The 25,661-nt window shown below is 47.6% G+C and overlaps 1 protein-coding gene across 3 annotated transcripts in view; it reads left to right on the top strand.

The window, feature by feature from the left end:
- TOR4A (torsin family 4 member A) overlaps positions 1–25,449 on the top strand; it is a 58,384-nt gene extending 32,935 nt beyond the window's left edge. For 2 of the 3 annotated variants that reach the window (XM_088469123.1, XM_088469114.1), the window contains exons 2-3: positions 17,274–17,348; positions 23,239–25,449. In XM_088469123.1, coding sequence (XP_088325249.1) covers positions 23,293–24,552 — 1,260 coding nt within the window. In that variant the 5' untranslated portion in view covers positions 17,274–17,348; positions 23,239–23,292 and the 3' untranslated portion in view covers positions 24,553–25,449. The remainder of the gene's footprint in view (positions 1–17,273; positions 17,349–23,238) is intronic. The other variant, XM_088469132.1, reaches the window with a different exon arrangement.
- Positions 25,450–25,661: the final 212 nt, after the last annotated feature.

Here is a 25,661-nt window from a genome sequence, read left to right as displayed (position 1 = left end):
CAGGCTGCGGGAGATACTAGAACTGGGTGCTATAGCACAATAGAAGCAGGCTGCTGGAGATACTAGAACTGGGTGCTATAGAGCAATAGAAGCAGGCTGCTGGAGATACTAGAACTGGGTGCTATAGCACAATAGAAGCAGGCTGCAGGAGATACTAGAACTGGGTGCTATAGCGCAATAGAAGCAGGCTGCTGGAGATACTAGAACTGGGTGCTATAGCACAATAGAAGCAGGCTGCTGGAGATACTAGAACTGGGGGCTATAGCGCAATAGAAGCAGGCTGCTGGAGATACTAGAACTGGGTGCTATAGGACAATAGAAGCAGGCTGCTGGAGATACTAGCACTGGGTGCTATAGCACAATAGAAGCAGGCTGCTGGAGATACTAGAACTGGGTGCTATAGCACAATAGAAGCAGGCTGCTGGAGATACTAGAACTGGGTGCTATAGCGCAATAGAAGCAGGCTGCTGGAGATACTAGAACTGGGTGCTATAGCGCAATAGAAGCAGGCTGCTGGAGATACTAGAACTGGGTGCTATAGCGCAATAGAAGCAGGCTGCTGGAGATACTAGAACTGGGTGCTATAGCGCAATAGAAGCAGGCTGCTGGAGATACTAGAACTGGGTGCTGTAGCGCAATAGATGCAGGCTGCTGAAGATACTAGAACTGGGTGCTATAGCGCAATAGAAGCAGGCTGCTGGAGATACTAGAACTGGGTGCTATAGCGCAATAGAAGCAGGCTGCTGGAGATACTAGAACTGGGTGCTATAGCGCAATAGAAGCAGGCTGCTGGAGATACTAGAACTGGGAGCTATAGCACAATAGAAGCAGGCTGCTGGAGATACTAGCACTGGGTGCTATAGCACAATAGAAGCAGGCTGCTGGAGATACTAGCACTGGGGGCTATAGCACAATAGAAGCAGGCTGCTGGAGATACTAGAACTGGGTGCTATAGCACAATAGAAGCAGGCTGCTGGAGATACTAGAACTGGGTGCTATAGCACAATAGAAGCAGGCTGCTGGAGATACTAGAACTGGGTGCTATAGCACAATAGAAGCAGGCTGCTGGAGTTACTAGCACTGGGTGCCTGGAGCACAATAGAAGCAGGCTGCTGGAGATACTAGAACTGGGTGCCTGGAGCACAATAGAAGCAGGCTGCGGGAGATACTAGAACTGGGTGCTATAGCACAATAGAAGCAGGCTGCTGGAGATACTAGAACTGGGTGCCTGGAGCACAATAGAAGCAGGCTGCTGGAGATACTAGAACTGGGTGCTATAGCACAATAGAAGCAGGCTGCTGGAGATACTAGAACTGGGTGCCTGGAGCACAATAGAAGCAGGCTGCTGGAGATACTAGAACTGGGTGCCTGGAGCACAATAGAAGCAGGCTGCTGGAGATACTAGAACTGGGAGCTATAGCACAATAGAAGCAGGCTGCTGGAGATACTAGAACTGGGTGCTATAGCGCAATAGAAGCAGGCTGCTGGAGATACTAGAACTGGGTGCCTGGAGCACAATAGAAGCAGGCTGCTGGAGATACTAGAACTGGGTGCTATAGCACAATAGAAGCAGGCTGCTGGAGATACTAGAACTGGGTGCTATAGGACAATAGAAGCAGGTTGCAGGAGATACTAGAACTGGGTGCTATAGCGCAATAGAAGCAGGCTGCTGGAGATACTAGAACTGGGTGCTATAGCACAATAGAAGCAGGCTGCTGGAGATACTAGCACTGGGTGCTATAGCACAATAGAAGCAGGCTGCTGGAGATACTAGAACTGGGTGCTATAGCATAATAGAAGCAGGCTGCTGGAGATACTAGAACTGGGTGCTATAGTACAATAGAAGCAGGCTGCTGGAGGTACTAGAACTGGGTGCTATAGCACAATAGAAGCAGGTTGCTGGAGATACTAGAACTGGGTGCTATAGCACAATAGAAGCAGGCTGCTGGAGATACTAGAACTGGGTGCTATAGCACAATAGGAGCAGGCTGCTGGAGATAGTAGAACTGGGTGCTATAGCACAATAGAAGCAGGCTGCTGGAGATACTAGAACTGGGTGCTATAGCACAATAGGAGCAGGCTGCTGGAGATAGTAGAACTGGGTGCTATAGCACAATAGAAGCAGGCTGCTGGAGATACTAGAACTGGGTGCTATAGCGCAATAGAAGCAGGCTGCTGGAGATACTAGAACTGGGTGCCTGGAGCACAATAGAAGCAGGCTGCTGGAGATACTAGAACTGGGTGCTATAGCGCAATAGAAGCAGGCTGCTGGAGATACTAGAACTGGGTGCTATAGGACAATAGAAGCAGGCTGCAGGAGATACTAGAACTGGGTGCTATAGCGCAATAGAAGCAGGCTGCTGGAGATACTAGAACTGGGTGCTATAGCACAATAGAAGCAGGCTGCTGGAGATACTAGCACTGGGTGCTATAGCACAATAGAAGCAGGCTGCTGGAGATACTAGAACTGGGTGCTATAGCATAATAGAAGCAGGCTGCTGGAGATACTAGAACTGGGTGCTATAGTACAATAGAAGCAGGCTGCTGGAGGTACTAGAACTGGGAGCTATAGCACAATAGAAGCAGGCTGCTGGAGATACTAGAACTGGGTGCTATAGCACAATAGAAGCAGGCTGCTGGAGATACTTGAACTGGGTGCTATAGCACAATAGGAGCAGGCTGCTGGAGATAGTAGAACTGGGTGCTATAGCACAATAGAAGCAGGCTGCTGGAGATACTAGAACTGGGTGCTATAGCACCATAGAAGCAGGCTGCTAGAGATACTAGAACTGGGTGCTATAGCACAATAGAAGCAGGCTGCTGGAGATACTAGAACTGGGTGCTGTAGCATAATAGAAGCAGGCTGCTGGAGATACTAGAACTGGGTACTATAGCACAATAGAAGCAGGCTGCTGGAGATACTAGAACTGGGTGCCTGGAGCACAATAGAAGCAGGCTGCGGGAGATACTAGAACTGGGTGCTATAGCACAATAGAAGCAGGCTGCTGGAGATACTAGAACTGGGTGCTATAGAGCAATAGAAGCAGGCTGCTGGAGATACTAGAACTGGGTGCTATAGCACAATAGAAGCAGGCTGCAGGAGATACTAGAACTGGGTGCTATAGCGCAATAGAAGCAGGCTGCTGGAGATACTAGAACTGGGTGCTATAGCACAATAGAAGCAGGCTGCTGGAGATACTAGAACTGGGGGCTATAGCGCAATAGAAGCAGGCTGCTGGAGATACTAGAACTGGGTGCTATAGGACAATAGAAGCAGGCTGCTGGAGATACTAGCACTGGGTGCTATAGCACAATAGAAGCAGGCTGCTGGAGATACTAGAACTGGGTGCTATAGCACAATAGAAGCAGGCTGCTGGAGATACTAGAACTGGGTGCTATAGCACAATAGGAGCAGGCTGCTAGAGATACTAGAACTGGGTGTTATAGCACAATAGAAGCAGGCTGCTGAAGATACTAGAACTGGGGGCTATAGCACAATAGAAGCAGGCTGCTGGAGGTACTAGAACTGGGGGCTATAGTACAATAGAAGCAGGCTGCTGGAGGTACTAGAACTGGGTGCTATAGCACAATAGAAGCAGGCTGCTGGAGGTACTAGAACTGGGTGCTATAGCACAATAGAAGCAGGCTGCTGGAGATACTAGAACTGGGTGCTATAGCACAATAGGAGCAGGCTGCTGGAGATACTAGAACTGGGTGCTATAGCACAATAGAAGCAGGCTGCTGGAGATACTAGAACTGGGTGCTATAGCACAATAGAAGCAGGCTGCTGGAGATACTAGAACTGGGTGCTACAGCGCAATAGAAGCAGGCTGCTGGAGATACTAGAACTGGGTGCTATAGCGCAATAGAAGCAGGCTGCTGGAGATACTAGAACTGGGTGCTATAGCGCAATAGAAGCAGGCTGCTGGAGATACTAGAACTGGGTGCTGTAGGGCAATAGATGCAGGCTGCTGAAGATACTAGAACTGGGTGCTATAGCGCAATAGAAGCAGGCTGCTGGAGATACTAGAACTGGGTGCTATAGCGCAATAGAAGCAGGCTGCTGGAGATACTAGAACTGGGTGCTATAGCGCAATAGAAGCAGGCTGCTGGAGATACTAGAACTGGGAGCTATAGCACAATAGAAGCAGGCTGCTGGAGATACTAGCACTGGGTGCTATAGCACAATAGAAGCAGGCTGCTGGAGATACTAGCACTGGGGGCTATAGCACAATAGAAGCAGGCTGCTGGAGATACTAGAACTGGGTGCTATAGCACAATAGAAGCAGGCTGCTGGAGATACTAGAACTGGGTGCTATAGCACAATAGAAGCAGGCTGCTGGACATACTAGAACTGGGTGCTATAGCACAATAGAAGCAGGCTGCTGGAGTTACTAGCACTGGGTGCCTGGAGCACAATAGAAGCAGGCTGCTGGAGATACTAGAACTGGGTGCCTGGAGCACAATAGAAGCAGGCTGCGGGAGATACTAGAACTGGGTGCTATAGCACAATAGAAGCAGGCTGCTGGAGATACTAGAACTGGGTGCCTGGAGCACAATAGAAGCAGGCTGCTGGAGATACTAGAACTGGGTGCTATAGCACAATAGAAGCAGGCTGCTGGAGATACTAGAACTGGGTGCCTGGAGCACAATAGAAGCAGGCTGCTGGAGATACTAGAACTGGGTGCCTGGAGCACAATAGAAGCAGGCTGCTGGAGATACTAGAACTGGTTGCTATAGCACAATAGAAGCAGGCTGCTGGAGATACTAGAACTGGGTGCTATAGCGCAATAGAAGCAGGCTGCTGGAGATACTAGAACTGGGTGCCTGGAGCACAATAGAAGCAGGCTGCTGGAGATACTAGAACTGGGTGCTATAGCACAATAGAAGCAGGCTGCTGGAGATACTAGAACTGGGTGCTATAGGACAATAGAAGCAGGCTGCAGGAGATACTAGAACTGGGTGCTATAGCGCAATAGAAGCAGGCTGCTGGAGATACTAGAACTGGGTGCTATAGCACAATAGAAGCAGGCTGCTGGAGATACTAGCACTGGGTGCTATAGCACAATAGAAGCAGGCTGCTGGAGATACTAGAACTGGGTGCTATAGCATAATAGAAGCAGGCTGCTGGAGATACTAGAACTGGGTGCTATAGTACAATAGAAGCAGGCTGCCTGAGGTACTAGAACTGGGTGCTATAGCACAATAGAAGCAGGTTGCTGGAGATACTAGAACTGGGTGCTATAGCACAATAGAAGCAGGCTGCTGGAGATACTAGAACTGGGTGCTATAGCACAATAGGAGCAGGCTGCTGGAGATAGTAGAACTGGGTGCTATAGCACAATAGAAGCAGGCTGCTGGAGATACTAGAACTGGGTGCTATAGCACAATAGGAGCAGGCTGCTGGAGATAGTAGAACTGGGTGCTATAGCACAATAGAAGCAGGCTGCTGGAGATACTAGAACTGGGTGCTATAGCGCAATAGAAGCAGGCTGCTGGAGATACTAGAACTGGGTGCCTGGAGCACAATAGAAGCAGGCTGCTGGAGGTACTAGAACTGGGTGCTATAGCGCAATAGAAGCCGGCTGCTGGAGATACTAGAACTGGGTGCTATAGGACAATAGAAGCAGGCTGCAGGAGATACTAGAACTGGGTGCTATAGCGCAATAGAAGCAGGCTGCTGGAGATACTAGAACTGGGTGCTATAGCACAATAGAAGCAGGCTGCTGGAGATACTAGCACTGGGTGCTATAGCACAATAGAAGCAGGCTGCTGGAGATACTAGAACTGGGTGCTATAGCATAATAGAAGCAGGCTGCTGGAGATACTAGAACTGGGTGCTATAGTACAATAGAAGCAGGCTGCTGGAGGTACTAGAACTGGGTGCTATAGCACAATAGAAGCAGGCTGCTGGAGATACTAGAACTGGGTGCTATAGCACAATAGAAGCAGGCTGCTGGAGATACTAGAACTGGGTGCTATAGCACAATAGGAGCAGGCTGCTGGAGATAGTAGAACTGGGTGCTATAGCACAATAGAAGCAGGCTGCTGGAGATACTAGAACTGGGTGCTATAGCACCATAGAAGCAGGCTGCTGGAGATACTAGAACTGGGTGCTATAGCACAATAGAAGCAGGCTGCTGGAGATACTAGAACTGGGTGCTGTAGCATAATAGAAGCAGGCTGCTGGAGATACTAGAACTGGGTACTATAGCACAATAGAAGCAGGCTACTGGAGATACTAGAACTGGGTGCCTGGAGCACAATAGAAGCAGGCTGCTGGAGATACTAGAACTGGGTGCTGTAGCACAATAGAAGCAGGCTGCTGGAGATACTAGAACTGGATGCTATAGCACAATAGAAGCAGGCTGCTGGAGATACTAGAACTGGGTGCTATAGCACAATAGAAGCAGGCTGCAGGAGATACTAGAACTAGGTGCTATAGCACAATAGAAGCAGGCTGCAGGAGATACTAGAACTATGTGCTATAGCACAATAGAAGAAGGCTGCTGGAGATACTAGAACTGGGTGCTATAGCACAATAGAAGCAGGCTGCTGGAGATACTAGAACTGGGTGCTATAGCACAATAGAAGCAGGCTGCTGGAGATACTAGAACTGGGTGATATAGCACAATAGAAGCAGGCTGCTGGAGATTCTAGCACTGGGTGCTATAGCCCAATAGAAGCAGGCTGCTGGAGATACTAGAACTGGGTGCTATAGCACAATAGATGCAGGCTGCTGGAGATACTAGAACTGGGTGCTATAGCACAATAGAAGCAGGCTGCTGGAGATACTAGAACTGGGTGCTATAGCACAATAGAAACAGGCTGCTGGGGATACTAGAACTGGGTGCTATAGCACAATAGAAGCAGGCTGCTGGAGATACTAGAACTGGGTGCTATAGCACAATAGAAGCAGGCTGCTGGAGATTCTAGAACTAGGTGATATAGCACAATAGAAGCAGGCTGCTGGAGATACCAGAACTGGGTGCTATAGCGCAATAGAAGCAGGCTGCTGGAGATACTAGAACTGGGTGCTATAGCACAATAGAAGCAGGCTGCTGGAGATACTAGAACTGGGTGCTATAGCGCAATAGAAGCAGGCTGCTGGAGATACTAGAACTGGGTGCCTGGAGCACAATAGAAGCAGGCTGCTGGAGATACTAGAACTGGGTGCTATAGCACAATAGAAGCAAGCTGCTGGAGATACTTGAACTGGGTGCTATAGCACAATAGAAGCAGGCTGCTGGAGATACTAGAACTGGGTGCTATAGTACAATAGAAGCAGGCTGCTGGAGGTACTAGAACTGGGTGCTATAGCACAATAGAAGCAGGCTGCTGGAGATACTAGAACCGGGTGCTATAGCACAATAGAAGCAGGCTGCTGGAGATACTAGAACTGGGTGCTATAGCACAATAGGAGCAGGCTGCTAGAGATACTAGAACTGGGTGTTATAGCACAATAGAAGCAGGCTGCTGAAGATACTAGAACTGGGGGCTATAGCACAATAGAAGCAGGCTGCTGGAGGTACTAGAACTGGGCGCTATAGTACAATAGAAGCAGGCTGCTGGAGGTACTAGAACTGGGTGCTATAGCACAATAGAAGCAGGCTGCTGGAGGTACTAGAACTGGGTGCTATAGCACAATAGAAGCAGGCTGCTGGAGATACTAGAACTGGGTGCTATAGCACAATAGGAACAGGCTGCTGGAGATACTAGAACTGGGTGCTATAGCACAATAGAAGCAGGCTGCTGGAGATACTAGAACTGGGTGCTATAGCGCAATAGAAGCAGGCTGCTGGAGATACTAGAACTGGGTGCTATAGCGCAATAGAAGCAGGCTGCTGGAGATACTAGAACTGGGTGCTATAGCGCAATAGAAGCAGGCTGCTGGAGATACTAGAACTGGGTGCTATAGCGCAATAGAAGCAGGCTGCTGGAGATACTAGAACTGGGTGCTGTAGCGCAATAGATGCAGGCTGCTGAAGATACTAGAACTGGGTGCTATAGCGCAATAGAAGCAGGCTGCTGGAGATACTAGAACTGGGTGCTATAGCGCAATAGAAGCAGGCTGCTGGAGATACTAGAACTGGGTGCTATAGCGCAATAGAAGCAGGCTGCTGGAGATACTAGAACTGGGAGCTATAGCACAATAGAAGCAGGCTGCTGGAGATACTAGCACTGGGTGCTATAGCGCAATAGAAGCAGGCTGCTGGAGATACTAGAACTGGGTGCTATAGTACAATAGAAGCAGGCTGCTGGAGGTACTAGAACTGGGTGCTATAGCACAATAGAAGCAGGCTGCTGGAGATACTAGAACTGGGTGCTATAGCACAATAGAAGCAGGCTGCTGGAGATACTAGAACTGGGTGCTATAGCACAATAGGAGCAGGCTGCTGGAGATAGTAGAACTGGGTGCTATAGCACAATAGAAGCAGGCTGCTGGAGATACTAGAACTGGGTGCTATAGCACCATAGAAGCAGGCTGCTGGAGATACTAGAACTGGGTGCTATAGCACAATAGAAGCAGGCTGCTGGAGATACTAGAACTGGGTGCTGTAGCATAATAGAAGCAGGCTGCTGGAGATTCTAGAACTGGGTACTATAGCACAATAGAAGCAGGCTGCTGGAGATACTAGAACTGGGTGCCTGGAGCACAATAGAAGCAGGCTGCTGGAGATACTAGAACTGGGTGCTGTAGCACAATAGAAGCAGGCTCCTGGAGATACTAGAACTGGATGCTATAGCACAATAGAAGCAGGCTGCTGGAGATACTAGAACTGGGTGCTATAGCACAATAGAAGCAGGCTGCTAGAGATACTAGAACTGGGTGCTATAGCACAATAGAAGCAGGCTGCAGGAGATACTAGAACTAGGTGCTATAGCACAATAGAAGCAGGCTGCAGGAGATACTAGAACTGGGTGCTATAGCACAATAGAAGAAGGCTGCTGGAGATACTAGAACTGGGTGCTATAGCACAATAGAAGCAGGCTGCTGGAGATACTAGAACTGGGTGCTATCGCACAATAGAAGCAGGCTGCTGGAGATACTAGAACTGGGTGCTATAGCACAATAGAAGCAGGCTGCTTGAGATAGTAGAACTGGGTGCTATAGCGCAATAGAAGCAGGCTGCAGGAGATACTAGAACTGGGTGCTATAGCGCAATAGAAGCAGGCTGCTGGAGATAGTAGAACTGGGTGCTATAGCACAATAGAAGCAGGCTGCTGGAGATACTAGAACTGGGTGCTATAGGACAATAGAAGCAGGCTGCTGGAGATACTAGAACTGGGTGATATAGCGCATTAGAAGCAGGCTGCTGGAGATACTAGAACTGGGTGCTATAGCGCAATAGAAGCAGGCTGCTGGAGATACTAGAACTGGGTGCTCTAGCGCAATAGAAGCAGGCTGCTGGAGATACTAGAACTGGGTGCTATAGCACAATAGAAGCAGGCTGCTGGAGTTACTAGCACTGGGTGCCTGGAGCACAATAGAAGCAGGCTGCTGGAGATACTAGAACTGGGTGCCTGGAGCACAATAGAAGCAGGCTGCAGGAGATACTAGAACTGGGTGCTATAGCACAATAGAAGCAGGCTGCTGGAGATACTAGAACTGGGTGTAATAGCACAATAGAAGCAGGCTGCTGGAGATACTAGAACTGGGTGCTATAGCACAATAGAAGCAGGCTGCTGGAGATACTAGAACTGGGTGCCTGGAGCACAATAGAAGCTGGCTGCTGGAGATACTTGAACTGGGTTCCTGGAGCACAATAGAAGCAGGCTGCTGGAGATACTAGAACTGGGTGCTATAGCACAATAGATGCAGGCTGCTGGAGATACTAGAACTGGGTGCTATAGCACAATAGATGCAGGCTGCTGGAGATACTAGAACTGGGTGCTATAGCACAATAGAAGCAGGCTGCTGGAGATACTAGCACTGGGTGCTATAGCACAATAGAAGCAGGCTGCTGGAGATACTAGAATTGGGTGCTATAGCACAATAGAAGCAGGCTGCTGGAGATACTAGAACTGGGTGCTATAGCACAATAGAAGCAGGCTGCTGGAGATTCTAGCACTGGGTGCTATAGCCCAATAGAAGCAGGCTGCTGGAGATACTAGAACTGGGTGCTATAGCACAATAGATGCAGGCTGCTGGAGATACTAGAACTGGGTGCTATAGCACAATAGAAGCAGGCTGCGGAGATACTAGAACTGGGTGCTATAGCACAATAGAAACAGGCTGCTGGGGATACTAGAACTGGGTGCTATAGCACAATAGAAGCAGGCTGCTGGAGATACTAGAACTGGGTGCCATAGCACAATAGAAGCAGGCTGCTGGAGATACTAGAACTGGGTGCCATAGCACAATAGAAGCAGGCTGCTGGAGATACTAGCACTGGGTGCCGTAGCACAATAGAAGCAGGCTGCTGGAGATACTAGCACTGGGTGCCGTAGCACAATAGGAGCAGGCTGCTGGAGATACTAGAACTGGATGCTATAGCACAATAGAAACATGCTGCTGGAGATACTAGAACTGGGTGCTATAGCACAATAGAATCAGGCTGCTGGAGATACTAGAACTGGGTGCTATAGCACAATAGATGCAGGCTGCTGGAGATACTAGAACTGGGTGCTATAGCACAATAGAAGCAGGCTGCTGGAGATACTAGAACTGGGTGCTATAGCACAATAGAAGCAGGCTGCTGGAGATACTAGAACTGGGTGCTATAGCGCAATAGAAGCAGGCTGCTGGAGATACTAGAACTGGGTGCCTGGAGCACAATAGAAGCAGGCTGCTGGAGATACTAGAACTGGGTGCTATAGCACAATAGAAGCAGGCTGCTGGAGATTCTAGAACTGGGTGATATAGCACAATAGAAGCAGGCTGCTGGAGATACCAGAACTGGGTGCTATAGCGCAATAGAAGCAGGCTGCTGGAGATACTAGAACTGGGTGCTATAGCACAATAGAAGCAGGCTGCTGGAGATACTAGAACTGGGTGCTATAGCGCAATAGAAGCAGGCTGCTGGAGATACTAGAACTGGGTGCCTGGAGCACAATAGAAGCAGGCTGCTGGAGATACTAGAATTGGGTGCTATAGCACAATAGAAGCAAGCTGCTGGAGATACTTGAACTGGGTGCTATAGCACAATAGAAGCAGGCTGCTGGAGATACTAGAACTGGGTGATATAGCACAATAGAAGCAGGCTGCTGGAGATACTAGAACTGGGTGTTATAGCACAATAGAAGCAGGCTGCTGGAGATACTAGCACTGGGTGATATAGCACAATAGAAGCAGGCTGCTGGAGATACTAGAACTAGGTGATATAGCACAATAGAAGCAGGCTGCTGGAGATACTAGAACTGGGTGCTATAGCACAATAGAAGAAGGCTGCTGGAGATACTAGAACTAGGTGCTATAGCACAATAGAAGCAGGCTGCTGGAGATACTAGAACTGGGTGCTATAGCACAATAGAAGCAGGCTGCTGGAGATACTAGAACTGGGTGCTATAGCACAATAGAAGCAGGCTGCTGGAGATACTAGAACTAGGTGATATAGCACAATAGAAGCAGGCTGCTGGAGATACTAGAACTGGGTGCTATAGCACAATAGAAGCAGGCTGCTGGAGATACTAGAACTGGGTGCTATAGCACAATAGAAGCAGGCTGCTGGAGATACTAGAACTGGGTGCTATAGCACAATAGAAGCAGGCTGCTGGAGATACTAGAACTGGGTGCCATAGCACAATAGAAGCAGGCTGCTGGAGATACTAGAACTGGGTGCTATAGCACAATAGAAGCAGGCTGCTGGAGATACTAGAACTGGGTGCTATAGCACAATAGAAGCAGGCTGCTGGAGATACTAGAACTGGGTGCCTGCAGCACAATAGAAGCAGGCTGCTGGAGATACTAGAACTGGGTGCCTGCAGCACAATAGAAGCAGGCTGCTGGAGATACTAGAACTGGGTGCCTGCAGCACAATAGAAGCAGGCTGCTGGAGATACTAGAACTGGGTGCTATAGCACAATAGAAGCAGGCTGCTGGAGATACTAGAACTGGGTGCCTGGAGCACAATAGAAGCAGGCAGCTGGAGATACTAGAACTGGGTGCTATAGCACAATAGAAGCAGGCTGTGGGAGATACTAGCACTGGGTGCTATAGCACAATAGAAGCAGGCTGCTGGAGATACTAGAACTGGGTGCTATAGCTCAATAGAAGCAGGCTGCAGGAGATACTAGAACTGGGTGCTATAGCACAATAGAAGAAGGCTGCTGGAGATACTAGAACTGGGGGCTATAGCACAATAGAAGAAGGCTGCAGGAGATACTAGAACTGGGGGCTATAGCACAATAGAAGCAGGCTGCTGGAGATACTAGAACTGGGTGCTATAGCACAATAGAAGCAGGCTGCTGGAGATACTAGAACTGGGTGCTATAGCACAATAGAAGCAGGCTGCTGGAGATACTAGAACTGGGTGCTATAGCACAATAGAAGCAGGCTGCTGGAGATACTAGAACTGGGTGCTATAGCACAATAGAAGCAGGCTGCTGGAGATACTAGAACTGGGTGCTATAGCACAATAGAAGTAGGCTGCTGGAGATACTAGAACTGGGTGCTATAGCACAATAAAAACAGGCTGCAGGAGATACTAGAACTGGGTGCTATAGCACAATAGAAGCAGGCTGCTGGAGATACTAGAACTGGGTGCTATAGCACAATAGAAGCAGGCTGTTGGAGATACTAGAACTGGGTGCTATAGCACAATAGAAGCAGTCTGCTGGAGATACTAGAACTGGGTGCCGGGAGCACAATAGAAGCAGCCTGCTGGAGATACTAGAACTGGGTGATATAGCACAATAGAAGCAGGCTGCTGGAGATACTAGAACTGGGTGCTATAGCACAATAGAAGCAGGCTGCTGGAGATACTAGAACTGGGTGCTATAGCACAATAGAAGCAGGCTGCTGGAGATACTAGAACTGGGTGCTATAGCACAATAGAAGCAGGCTGCTGGAGATACTAGAACTGGGTGCTATAGCACAATAGAAGCAGGCTGCTGGAGATACTAGAACTGGGTGCCGGGAGCACAATAGAAGCAGGCTGCTGGAGATACTAGAACTGGGTGCTATAGCACAATAGAAGCAGACTGCTGGAGATACTAGAACTGGGTGCTATAACTCGGTGCTATAGCACAATAGAAGCAGGCTGCTGGAGATACTAGAACTGGGTGCTATAGCACAATAGAAGCAGGCTGCTGGAGATACTAGAACTGGGTGCTATAGCACAATAGAAGCAGGCTGCTGGAGATACTAGAACTGGGTGATATAGCACAATAGAAGCAGGCTGCTGGAGATACTAGAACTGGGTGCTATAGCACAATAGAATCAGGCTGCTGGAGATACTAGAACTGGGTGCTATAGCACAATAGAAGCAGGCTGCTGGAGATACTAGAACTGGGTGCCTGGAGCACAATAGAGACAGGCTGTAGAAGTGCTTTAGGCTATTGCCTGGAAGCAATACTGGTGCAGATGACTGGAACAGGCTGGGGCAGAATGCTGTGAAGCGAATTCCATTGCAGGTAACTAGAACAGGTGCATGGATTTAGCAAAGCGAAATGGAAAGCAGAGCTTTCTTCCCTGAGGTACCTTCATCATCCGAATGTATAAGTACTGAGATCGATTAGTGCGTCCTTTGGGCCTGATACAGAGATGGGCGCAGTTAGCATCGCTGCTGCGTCCATTGACTGTGCTAACATATGCTAATGCAGCGGGAGGCGTCTGAGGAGAAGAGATGCCTCCTGACAGCTTTGCAGATCCGAGTGCCGCACACTTAGGTGCAGCATCAGAACATTCGCGAGACCCTCAGCCATCTGAGTAAGCCTGAGGTCACTTTGGTCCTCGCAGCTCCGTAGCCAAAGCCAGGATGCCTGGGTCTGAAGACGCAGTCCCTGGCTTGGCACTTCCAGAAAACGCATCCATCCTGCTGCAGCCTGCGGCTCAGGGGGCACATGTGCAGGCGCCCCACCATCGGAGATTTACGCAAACCATCGGGTTTGTGTTCACTTCTGAATGAGGCCCTTAGACGCCTCCATCGGCCGTATAATCAAGCCTTGCACCTGCCCCCTTCTACAGTCTCCTATGTGAGCGGTGGAGCGCCTGTGTACGCTACTATCACAGAAGCGCCTGCAACACTCATAACACACCTCCCTGCGTGCGTGAAGTCGCCTCCCTGTCACCGCCCAGGAACGCCCACCACGTTTTCTCTATCCTTCTCCCTGCGTGCGCCTGAAATTAGAACAGCGACTCAGCACAAACACAATCAGGACGCATGAGCGGTAACGAAAAATCACTTCGCTACGTCCGACGCCGGCATTGCGTACACCTCTGAATCGTGTTCATAGGGGCAGATGTACTGAGCCTTGAAGATAAATAAAGTGATTGGAGATAAAGTACCAACCAATCAGCTCCTGTCACTTTATCTCCCTCCAAGGCTTAGTACATAGACGATCACTTAGTGTTAACTGACCAAACCTTTGTTTGCATTCAGTGCACACACGGGCGTATTCCTGCATTGAGGAGTTGAGATGCTAAGGAAAGAGAGTTCTGGGCTAAATCAGATTGTGTGTAAGTCAGAATGGTTTGGTTGCTTCCTGGTGACTAATCTTCTGTGTGATGGATGGTGGATGTGTCGGAGGAGGAAGGCAATTGGCCAGTTTCTGCGAAATGTGAGTTGTCTTTATATTTTGGGAGAACGTTTCCTGATTTCTGTACTAGGTGTATGGGCAGGATTACGAACTGCTGTATTGTGTCCTTTTACTACTATATAAAGGGCTGATGTGGCTCTGTAGGAGAGTGTTTATACTATAAACATCCAGAGAGGATGGTGCTTCTGTGACATCTGTCTGCGGTGAGTGTCCCAAACAACTTCAGCAAGGAACTTTTTTTTTAAAGACATTGAGCAATAAACTAGTTTCCTTAAGACGCATGTGTCACGGCCAGGGTTTCTCGGCATGGTAGTCACCGGGTATTACCTGTGAGGTCGTTATGGCGGGGGGTCTCTGGCAGCGGTGCTGGTGTTTGGCGAGGGGCATTGGCTGCGCACTGTTCTGTGCGGGCACATTGTCACTAAGCCTGGTTAGCTCTGGCGGTGTTTCCGTTCCATTGGCATGGGCGCCGCCATCTTGCCTGCGGCCATTTGATTCCAGCTGTCCAATCCTGGTAGGTCATGTGCTCATTCCAGCCAGTCACAGCGTGGCACTGAGTATTTAGGAAGGTCCAGAGCCTTCCTTTGTCAGTGCAACGCGTTTCTCAGCTGCGGCTGAGAGAGAGTACCTGTGCCTTACCTGCCTGCCTGTCTGTTACGCTACTAGCCTGAACCTTGCCTGCTCCAACCTGCTGGACTTATCCTGCACCCTCCATATACCTTCCCACCTGCCTGAGTACCTGAACCTGCTGTTCCCTGCACCTTTACTCCCTTCACTCCCAGCTGGACTTCATTACCTCAGCCTGCATTTGTTACAGCTCACCATACCTGCACTCGTTACAGCTCATCATTCCTGCATTCAGTTTTGTTTACTGGACTGTTCCTGCCTGTCACTATCTGGACATTTCCCATTAACCCCCACTACAGTTATCAAGTGCACTTTAGTGCTATACCTGGACTTTTTATTTGCCATTCCCATGTCTTCTAAAGTCACTTATTAAAAACTCCACTTTTTCATTTAAGTCTGCTTCTGTGTCTGCTCCTATCACCACCCCGGGTCCACAACAAATTCAGAACCTCACAGCCTGTAGCTGCTTGTATCCTGTGACTAGCAGTGTAGCACCAAACTCTACTTTGTTCTCTGGCTGTTCTGGATTGAGCTCAGTGTTTCCAAGCTCAAACCCTCTGCCACCTTCCCAGCGCTTGATTGGTCCATAGTGAGGGTCCAGAGAGCATTAGCTGACGCTAATCAGGAGGCGTGGTGGCAGTATACATACTCGGAAGTAGGCGGTTCCACGTGCCGGTGATAGGAGCCTGAGTGGAACAAGTGGCTGCTGGTGTAGGAGCCTAGTGTTGTCAGTGAGTTACCTGCCCTCAGCGCAGTGGGTGGAGACAGTAACATGCGGTTACAGACGGAGACAGGGAATCCCTAGTAGTGATTAAGTACTGTAAGTCCACTTAGGTTATTAAAGGCCAAATAACCTCCGCTATCTACAGTACGTACAAACAAAAATCCGTGATCGCTTGGCGGAGCAGGCTCATCCGGTCACAGTGCCATTTTCCATTAAGAAAAAACAACTTTATCTTAATAACGTGTGTGATGTATTTGAAACACCATATTTATAGATCCGTTTAGAAAACAAAACATATTTGATGGGTTTGCTATTTGCTATAAGATACAAAGTTAGCTGCACTAGTGGGCGTAATTAGACATTTAAGGGCCCGATCATAAAATTTTGTATGCGCCGTGTAAGGCACGCAAGAGGCTCTGATATGAGCAGTAGGCCCCACAGCCAGGGTTGGACTGGCCCACAGGGGAAATCCCCGGTGGGCCTCACTGCCTGTGGGCCCATACCTCCTCTAGGTGTCAGGTTCCAGACCTCAAATTATAGATTGTTCCTCTATTAGATGGTCAGTTACCAGGAACACTGATCAACATGGGGGCTTGGCTCTCTTCTATAGAAACTACACCAAGATTTTTCCATTGGCTAGCCAAGCATCTGTGGTGGCTGACCACACCCCCTCTGGTGGATGACCACACCCTTTAAGCATGGGCCCCTATCACTGTATTCCCCCCGGTGGGCCCTTCATATCCCAGTTCGACACTGCCCACAGCCAAGCCACCTGCTACTGTAATGGTTATGTACTGTACAGCAGTGCCCACGCGTAACCCCGTATGTTGTGACATGTACTATGTCTGCAGGAAATAGTGACCTTTAGAAGACCTCACAGTACATATTACATGTCTGCGCTATAAATGCCTCATATTGTCCTGCAGTGTCCTCAGTATCCTCACCGAGCGGGGAATGTGCAGCCTATCCTTTGGCAATAACAAGCCGTGTAACAAGTATACAGCTGTACACAAATATTTAGTACTGGGGGATGGTTAGAGGGAAGGTTAAACAGCGCCCATGGTTATAGATAGGGGATATAATATGAGTCACTCTGATGTCAGTCTGCTCTCCACATTACTGAGAGGCAACCGCTGGCTGCTGTGTGCTAACCGTCCTCTGGTGAGTGTCCTGTGCAGCCGCTCATGTCAGACTGTAATAACATATTACGCCTCTCTTGCAGATATGAGGTGTCGGTGGCAGTAACCGCTCTGCAGCGCCAGGACAGCTCCTCCGGCCGGTAGATCAGCAGCTGCAGGTAAACGGAAGCCGATAATGACTACAATTCGGGTTGGTTGCTGTGATAAACACCGCCTCTCTCTTAGGCAACAGTTTCCAGAAATGTCCCCCCCCCCAATGTACGGTAGCTGGCGATATATAGTTGATAATTGCATAAATACTTTTCACTTTTTTCTTATTCTGCCACGATTGTCCCTTTTTTTGGTGGAAATGTGGAGAACTAACGTTTTCTTTTTTCTCCCCTAATACCGGAAATGTCTAAAACCTGTTTTTCAGGCCGTCTACATATCAATTACTTTCTATTTTTAAAAGCACAGAGGTGAACGTCATAGTTTTTCACAGATATAGAGCCGTATTCAATTTGAGCGGACCCGCAATACTTTTTCGCCTCCAGGACTTTTGGCCTACATCACGTGTCTTGTAGGCATAAAAGTATCGCGCGCGTGTCAGCTTATCCCCGTATTCAATTTGAAAGTAGGGGAAAACGGGACCCGGCGAAACTTAAACAAGCAGAAAGTGCTGTCAGATTTGGGGAAATCAGCCTGACACCCCACAAATGATGCTCTGACATGGGGGTTAGCTATAGTACCCTCCGATTTGGCTTGCTGAAGGTATTTGGTGTTTTTAAACGGGCTGAATAGCTGCTAAATAGCGTTTTTGTATACGTGGTGCAGAATAGTATTCAGGAGTATTTTTGCCAAATATAACTTATCCCAGCAAATTTGGGGTACTTGAAAATGGGGCTCAGCATATTTTAAAGTTGCTAAAGTGAAGTTTAAAAAATTGTGAAAAATCCACCTGCCGCAAGCACCTGCAATCAAAAAAACACTTGGGGCATACTTGGGGACCCCCCAGAGTCCAGTTCGCTAGTTATTAACTTTGTACCCCAACAGTTTCTTTTTCCTCCCCCAAAATCAAATAGAATTTTTGGGGTGTCCTTAAGTGTTTTTTAACTTTTTTTGACAGTTTACCTTTGGGGGACTGTCTGAAGGCTGCACGGGGGTTCCCGCCATGTTGCACCCCAAAACCACAATTCTGCACTTTTTTCCACCTGCTATTCATAGGCGAAACTTTTCCGCCTATTACATTGCGTTGACTTTCCGCCTAGGCGGAAACTCTTTCAAACTGAATATGGCGATACTTTTCTGCCTGGCAAAATGACATCATCGTCGAAAAGTTTCCGCCAAAAACACGCAAAAACGGCTTTTTCGCCTCAAATTGAATATCGGCCTTAATCTGATAAATGATGGGGACACAGCTGTACCTCATTTTTAAATTCTTATAGTCGTGAAACGTTTTATCCTGTGGCTCAAGGTCACACTGACCATATCTTTTGTTTTTTTAATGTGCCTTTTCCTGACATACAGTAAATATTTAGAGATGATAATAATATAATTATACAGATCTGTCCTTGTACACTATTGCTGCAGTGACGCCAAACAGCCCTTCTCGGCGCGCCAGGTCCTGTGCGACTCGGATTGCGCTTAACAGATTTTTTGCTTGCGTCTTAGTGCAACGCGATGTGACAAAACCACTTCACGCGAATTTTAAAGTTTAATTTCATATGCAACACTTGCATATCTATGAGCGACAGAGTCTGAATATATATATGAAGTGTTACGTAACATTGCAGCGGCCGCGGTTTTTGTTTGCACCAAGTTCCATTGTACTTGTTCAGACTCAGGGGCCTATTCATTAAACCTAAAAATTCTCTAGAGATAATTAGGTTTAGAACTCGCATGGAGTTCTAGCTAATTATAGGTGGAATTCATCATTCCACCTCTCCATAAGGATCTATTCCGAAAAGCTGTCACTTTTGCGATGACAGCTTTTCGGGAAATAGATACTTTTCCCTGCCTACACTACCTTATCGTGTCTGGAAACAGTGCTGCGCATGCGCTGTTACATCTGTAAAACAAGCGCATGCGCAGCACTGCCTACAGATGCGTTAAGTTTGTGTACCCCCCCGACCCTCTCCGCTCACCTCCCCCCCCCCCGACTTACCTGTCCGTGCAGCAGCCTCCGGCTCCGTGCTGCTGGTCTGTCATGTGGTTTCCCAGCAGAGCACATGACAGATTAGAAAAACTTTCAAAACTTTCTTGTGCTCTGCTGGGGAGCACACATGTCCGACCAGCCTCCGGAGCAGAGCGCCGGAGGGACTCGTCAGGGGACCTACACACGCGGATACAGGTAAGTCGATTCTGCTATTCGCCACCTCACAGTGGCGAATAGTAACTGCATCAAATTCCGAAAATTCATAATTTTCGGAATTTGATGAATACCACAATTTCCACATCCCCATACTAATGTACTAATGTACCCATACTAATGTACTAATGTACTAATATACTAATGTACTAATGTATGGGGAGTGTGGAAATTAACGCAGGGGAACTTAGCAAGGAGATATCTGTGATATCTCCTGTGCTAAGTCTGTTCATGAATACCAAAATAACGTTATTTAAGGAAAATGTCCTTAAAAACGTTATTTTAGTGTTGATGAATAGGCCCCTCAGTCGCATACAGGGCCTGATTCAGCAAGAATCTCTATTCTGCTTGTACGCACGCAACACAGTTGCTACTATCAGCGGGGATATGCAGATGTTTGCATTCGTATTGCGATTGCAGCCTAACATACGGACACCCACTTTCCCTTACTCATATCCGTATACTTTGGCAACATAGCGAAACCGTCGGTAACTTCAAGTAACATCGGACCCATACGCACAGTTAAGGCAGGTCAGACCTCACTCAGGAATTGCTAACTTCAGCGCACGCTATAAGGCCTCAGGCGGCGTCTGGTATCGCAGTGGCTAATTTATGCACGCCCATGCAACGGTGTTCAAAGTAAACTAGGGATGTGCAGGCTCAGATTAGTTCTAAATTTCCCGCCAAATTCAGATTTTTCCCGCCAAAAAACTGGTCTCAGAAAGAGGCAAAACGTCATGTTTCACGGACAAACATCATCATTCCTGGACAAAAATCCATGAAAGATGATGTTTGTCCATGAAAGATGATGTTTTGCCTCTTTCTGAGACCAGAAATTTGGCGGGAAAAATCTGAATTTGGCGGGAAAATCAGAACTAATCCGAGTCTGCACATCCCTAGTTCAAACGCACACTGGCACGCCTGCGTTCGCCCAACCACCCCCCCGTCACCACCCACAAACGGCACTTCCTGTCAATCACTCTGCCATGGGTCTGCGTATCCTCTGCGATCGCAGCGACTGGTTCACGCACTGCGATGCATACGCATTCGCAGAACGCAACAACCGGCCGATTGCGTGAGTATAAGGAACTGCAATCCTTGCTGAATCAGGCCCACGGATGACAGATGTACAAGTGTATAATAAATTAAGCAGTGAAGTCTCGTGAAGCGGTTTTGTTGCAGCGCCTTGCAACTAAGATGCACATACCTGCGAAAAAGACACTGGACCGTTCGGTGCAGCTCACTCGCGCCAGGCATCTCGCGACGCAGGCCTTATTGAGGCTAGGGGTATGAGGACACGTATGTAGTCAAGTTGCACGACCTTAACTACTTATTATAAAAATGTCCTTCTCTGCAGCGTCATTGTTTTTGTCTCTGTTCCACTGAGAATTCAGCGGTCAGTCTTATTTATGTGGGAAAATACATTCACAACATACAACAGTATGGTTACCTTGTGGTAAAATATTACATAGAGCTGCAGACAGCCACCTTCAAGAAATAATAACATAATACGTTAACAAAAGTACATATTGTATACCTTCCTGTGTAATATTTAACAGACTTATACATTCTATAACTTAGGACCTGATTCAGAGCCGGACGCTATTTGTGCTCGCTCGTTCAGAAAAAAGGGGTGGCTATTCAAATGAACCGTTCGCTCTTTGCGGTCTGTTCACGCCTCTAGGTCTGAACGAGCGAACCAAACATGCGGTCGTTTTTTGGATAAATACGCCCCCTGGCCGCTCGCATCCTACATCATGTCCGCTATTTATTAGATTAATCGAGTACATTGACCAGCGTATGAACTGCTCGCTATTCTTGTGGTTGGTTTTTCCTACTGCAATCTTGCGAGCAGTTCTGACTATAAAATAACCCAGTGACGTGGTCAATGACGCTGCTGTATTAATTATGCACACCCATAAAACGCCCGTTTTGACCTTTTAAGCACGCCTGCGTTCTGATCTCCACTCCCCGTTTTCAAGCACCTTCCCCTGTTACCACCCACATACGCCTCCTCCTGTCACTCAAAATAGCAGGCATTCGCTATTTAGCGAACAAACGATTTTCGGCCGCACTGACTGGTTCGCGCATGCGTATTACGATCCATACGCATGCGCAGTTGGCCAAACATCGCTCGGAACGAACGAGCGGCCACTTACGAGCGGCTCTGAATCAGGCCCTTAGAGTGATAGTAATAATGCATATGCAATGCTGTTCTACTTATTGGTTATTACTGACCGCCCGTCTCTGTCTCTCTCTACCATCCTAGCCAGAAACATAAAATAGGAACTGTGGTTATTAATTGTGAAAGCACCAGGCCGCGATTATGTCTTCACTTCTCTTTCTAAACGCTGTTATTGCAAGATAAAGTGTTTCTTGACAGTCTATAATCTCCACTTGTCATGAATGGGAGAATGACTTCCTGTTTCTGGAGAATTCTGCTGTCCTGTAGTGCAGGCAGTAAATTGAATTGACAAGGTTCCTTTTGTGTGGAAGTAACTGACTCTCCCTACAGCGACAGGCCTGGGGAGGGCCTGGGTTACAGTTCACCGTGAATGGGATGTTCAACCCTCTTTGCTTTAAATCACCATTACTGCACTGTCAACATAATTTAACTGGGATAATATGCAAATAACTGCGATATCGTCACAGAGGATAATTTTATGCCCGTGTCAGCTGGTGGAATGCAAATACATACGGGCGTTGCCGTGTTCCCAAAAAGCCTGGTACCTGGCCTTGCGACCAGCCTCACAGTTCTAGATGCTCCTGCAATGCACATACACATGGGAGCTCATTCAGAGTCGGTCGTAAGCGCTGAGCGCTCACAACCGACTCGATGTTGCCTCCACAGCGCATGCGCACGACGGAGCCGGCTCCATCGTGTGCATGCACGAGACCTGGCTAACGACGGGCGCTCTGTCATTAGAGGTCTCGTAGCAGACGGGGCGAGCTGTCGATGTTGAGTGACAGCTCGCCCCGTTTGCTGGGTGGGCCGGGGGCGTGCCCGGCCAAACGGAGGCGTTCCGGTCGGAACGCTTGCCGTTTGGGGGCGGCCCCACTGACATCAATGCTGATGTCAGTGGGGAACTTCCTGCTCGAACAGAGCAGGAAGCTCCCTGGGGCTTACGAGTGCCCAGACCCTACCCTAGGGTCTGGTCGTAAGCCCCGATGGTCGTAAGCCCCATGTTGTAAGCCCCATGTTGGTCGTTAGAGCTGTGGGTGTTAACCCACAGCTTAACGATCGACAAGGAGGCGGCCGTTCAGGATGCAAGCGGCCGCCCTGATTCAGAGCGACCGCTTGCATCTAACGACCGCCTCTGAATGAGGCCTTTGGTCCCAACTTACAAGACACATTAAAAAAAGTGAACCAATGTTGGTACTGTCATGGCTTAAAGTTAAATGTCATCCTATTAGTGGAATCAACTTGAAAGCGCTGGATGGGTTGCATTTTTAAACCTAAGTTGGCACCTTTTAGTCTGGCTTTAAACTGAGTGCCAGGGGACCTTGTTACTGGTTTATTGTTTGCACTTGCAGTGAGCTCCTTCCTTTAAATGAACTTTTTGAAAGTTATAAAGAATGTGTCTGGTTTAAATAGGCCTAGTCCTGGTGGTCCAGGGTTCGGGGCCTTGTTGCATATTGAGAAATAAAAGGTTTTGTAATTGTGTTCAGTTATTGATTGTCTCTTTCTTTCCTTATTACAGAACCCTGCTTTTTTTGTTTCTCCGAAGCTGGAAAACCACTGTGAAACTAACAAAATGGATCAGATGGAGCCCATCCCGGAGGCTCCATCCCCAAAGCACAAGATGTCATTGGTCACTCCACTTCGCGCGGCTATCCGAATACGCAGGAAGATCCGCACAATGAAGACGAGCCACCTGCAGTTGGACCTCTCTGGTAGAAGAACGCTGGACAACTCCAAAACCTGTTTGGTTCGCCGACAGCTGTCCACTGAAAGATCGCTGTACAGATCCACAAGCTTTGATACCCCAAAGTTTTTCAATTTTGACACTCCAACGTTGGAGAAGGTTGCCTTAAGTAATCTGAAGCGCAAGAAAAAGCGCAGGAAGTCCAGGCCAGTATTGTATCCGGGAAACGGTAAAAAATACCTGCCGATAGAACAGAAGAGCAAAGCCAAACGTTGCCTCATACTGTTTATTGGGATCGTTTGTTTTCAGATCCTAAATGCTATTGAAAATTTGGATGACAACGTCCTAAAATATGAATTAGATGGACTGGAGAAGACCATGCAGAGGGAAATTTTTGGGCAAAAGATTGCCATTGATAAAATAATGGCCCTCTTGATGGACTACTTGGCAACTCACTGCCACAATAAGCCTCTGGTCATCTCCTTAAATGGACCCAGCGGGGTTGGCAAGAGTCACATGGGCCGGATATTGGCCAAGCACTTTCGTTCGGTCATGGACAACGATTTTGTTGTTCAATATTACGTGATGCACAACTGTCCAAAGGACAGTAACATTACAACCTGCAAGGAGGAGCTCGCCGACCTGATATCGGACATGGTCACTCGGGCGGAGGTGGAAGAGAAGATCCCAGTCTTCATTTATGATGAAATGGAGCTCATGCCCCCAGCCCTTTTGGACATGTTGAAAGGTTACTTTCAGTTAAATCAAAGCAATGAGTATCTCAACGCCATCCACCTCTTAATCAGCAATATAGGAGGCAACGAAGTCACCAGATTTATTCTGCAGAATGCCTCCAGCGAAGTTCTAGATGTGCCACAGGAGCTCCACAGCATTATACAGTCTTCCCAGAGAAAGCACCATGCCATATGGGATGTTGCCGAAATTGTTCCTTTTACCTTGCTGGAAAAGAGCCACATTGCTAATTGCTTCTTGGACGAGCTACTCAGGGAAGGCTTCTACCCGGACAATAGCAACATCGAGAACCTGGCAGGACAGTTAAAATATTACACTATAGACGACAAGCAATATTCCATCACAGGATGTAAGCAGGTGGTAACGAAAGTTAATCTTCTACATCCATACACATGACCGCCAAAATCAAGTTTATTGGCACCGCGGTCATTGAAGGGTGTTTAATGACGAGCATTGTCTTGAGCACTGTAACGTGCTACAACGTCATGGAATGACCTCCCCTTGGCTAGAACAAAGGATTTAATAATGCGGAGCTTTACAAACATTGACCTTCTCTAAGCAGTGAGACAAACATTCCAAGGACATGGGGAAAAAAAAACAAAAACATTTTATAGTAATAGGTGCGTTAGATGAAAAAAAAAAATTAGAGATGATTGTTTTGGGCATTAGTGAGGAAAATAAAATAAAATGGGTAAATGTCGGCAAAATATTCCAATGTTTCTTAAACCAACCTAATATTTTTTGGAGATGTTCTATAAAAGTTTTGGAGATTTTGCACTAACTTTCTTTTAGAATTGTACTTTGTTGTACCCATTCTGTAATGTTTTCTTGTCATTTCTTAACCTCATCTCACAGGCGCGTTTTTTAGATTTGGGGATTTCTTTTAAGTTTTTTTTTTCTAATCGAGTCCTATAAAATATTGATAAGTAAGGAGACAGTAATGGGCAACTATAAAAAAACATCTAAGAACGCAGCAAAGACAAAGGGAAAATAGACATTTGCTTTTTTCAGAGTGAGTAACTCGGTTTGCTGCATTTTGCAACTGAATAATTGAGCCGGCTGAAGACATTTTTAAGAACATTTTCATCTTCCTCCCATTTTGTAGAATATAAATCAGAATGGTAAGATAGTTATATGCTAGGCAAGAGCTCGCTCCGGAATAAACGGATCAAGTTGCAGAAGTGACTTCTTGACAAAGCTGTGGAATTAGAAGTTTAATTGTGTTTTATTTTTATAGAGTGTCCTTCAAACAGCCCATGGGATATTGTTTTATTATAAACACATGACGCTGAATTCTGCTTGCTTTTGTGTGATTTCTGCGCATATTTTGGGATTCAGCAGTGAAGATTGTGAGCCTGCTTCTGTATCGCACCTAGGACCTCATTCAGACCCGCTCGCTAGATGCGTTCGCTCGCACGATGCGTATGCAAAATTTGGGAAGGCAGGCGATCGCACGGCAAGGCATTAGCACGCCCACTATGTCTTATCGTGAAATCGCATTGTGT

The sequence above is a fragment of the Taudactylus pleione genome, unplaced genomic scaffold, assembly GCF_031769625.1.
Source record: "Taudactylus pleione unplaced genomic scaffold, aTauple2 ptg000013l, whole genome shotgun sequence".
Classification (NCBI taxonomy): Eukaryota; Metazoa; Chordata; class Amphibia; order Anura; family Myobatrachidae; genus Taudactylus; species Taudactylus pleione.
Note: the sequence above shows the minus strand (reverse complement) of the source record. Positions and strands in the feature narration are given on the sequence as shown.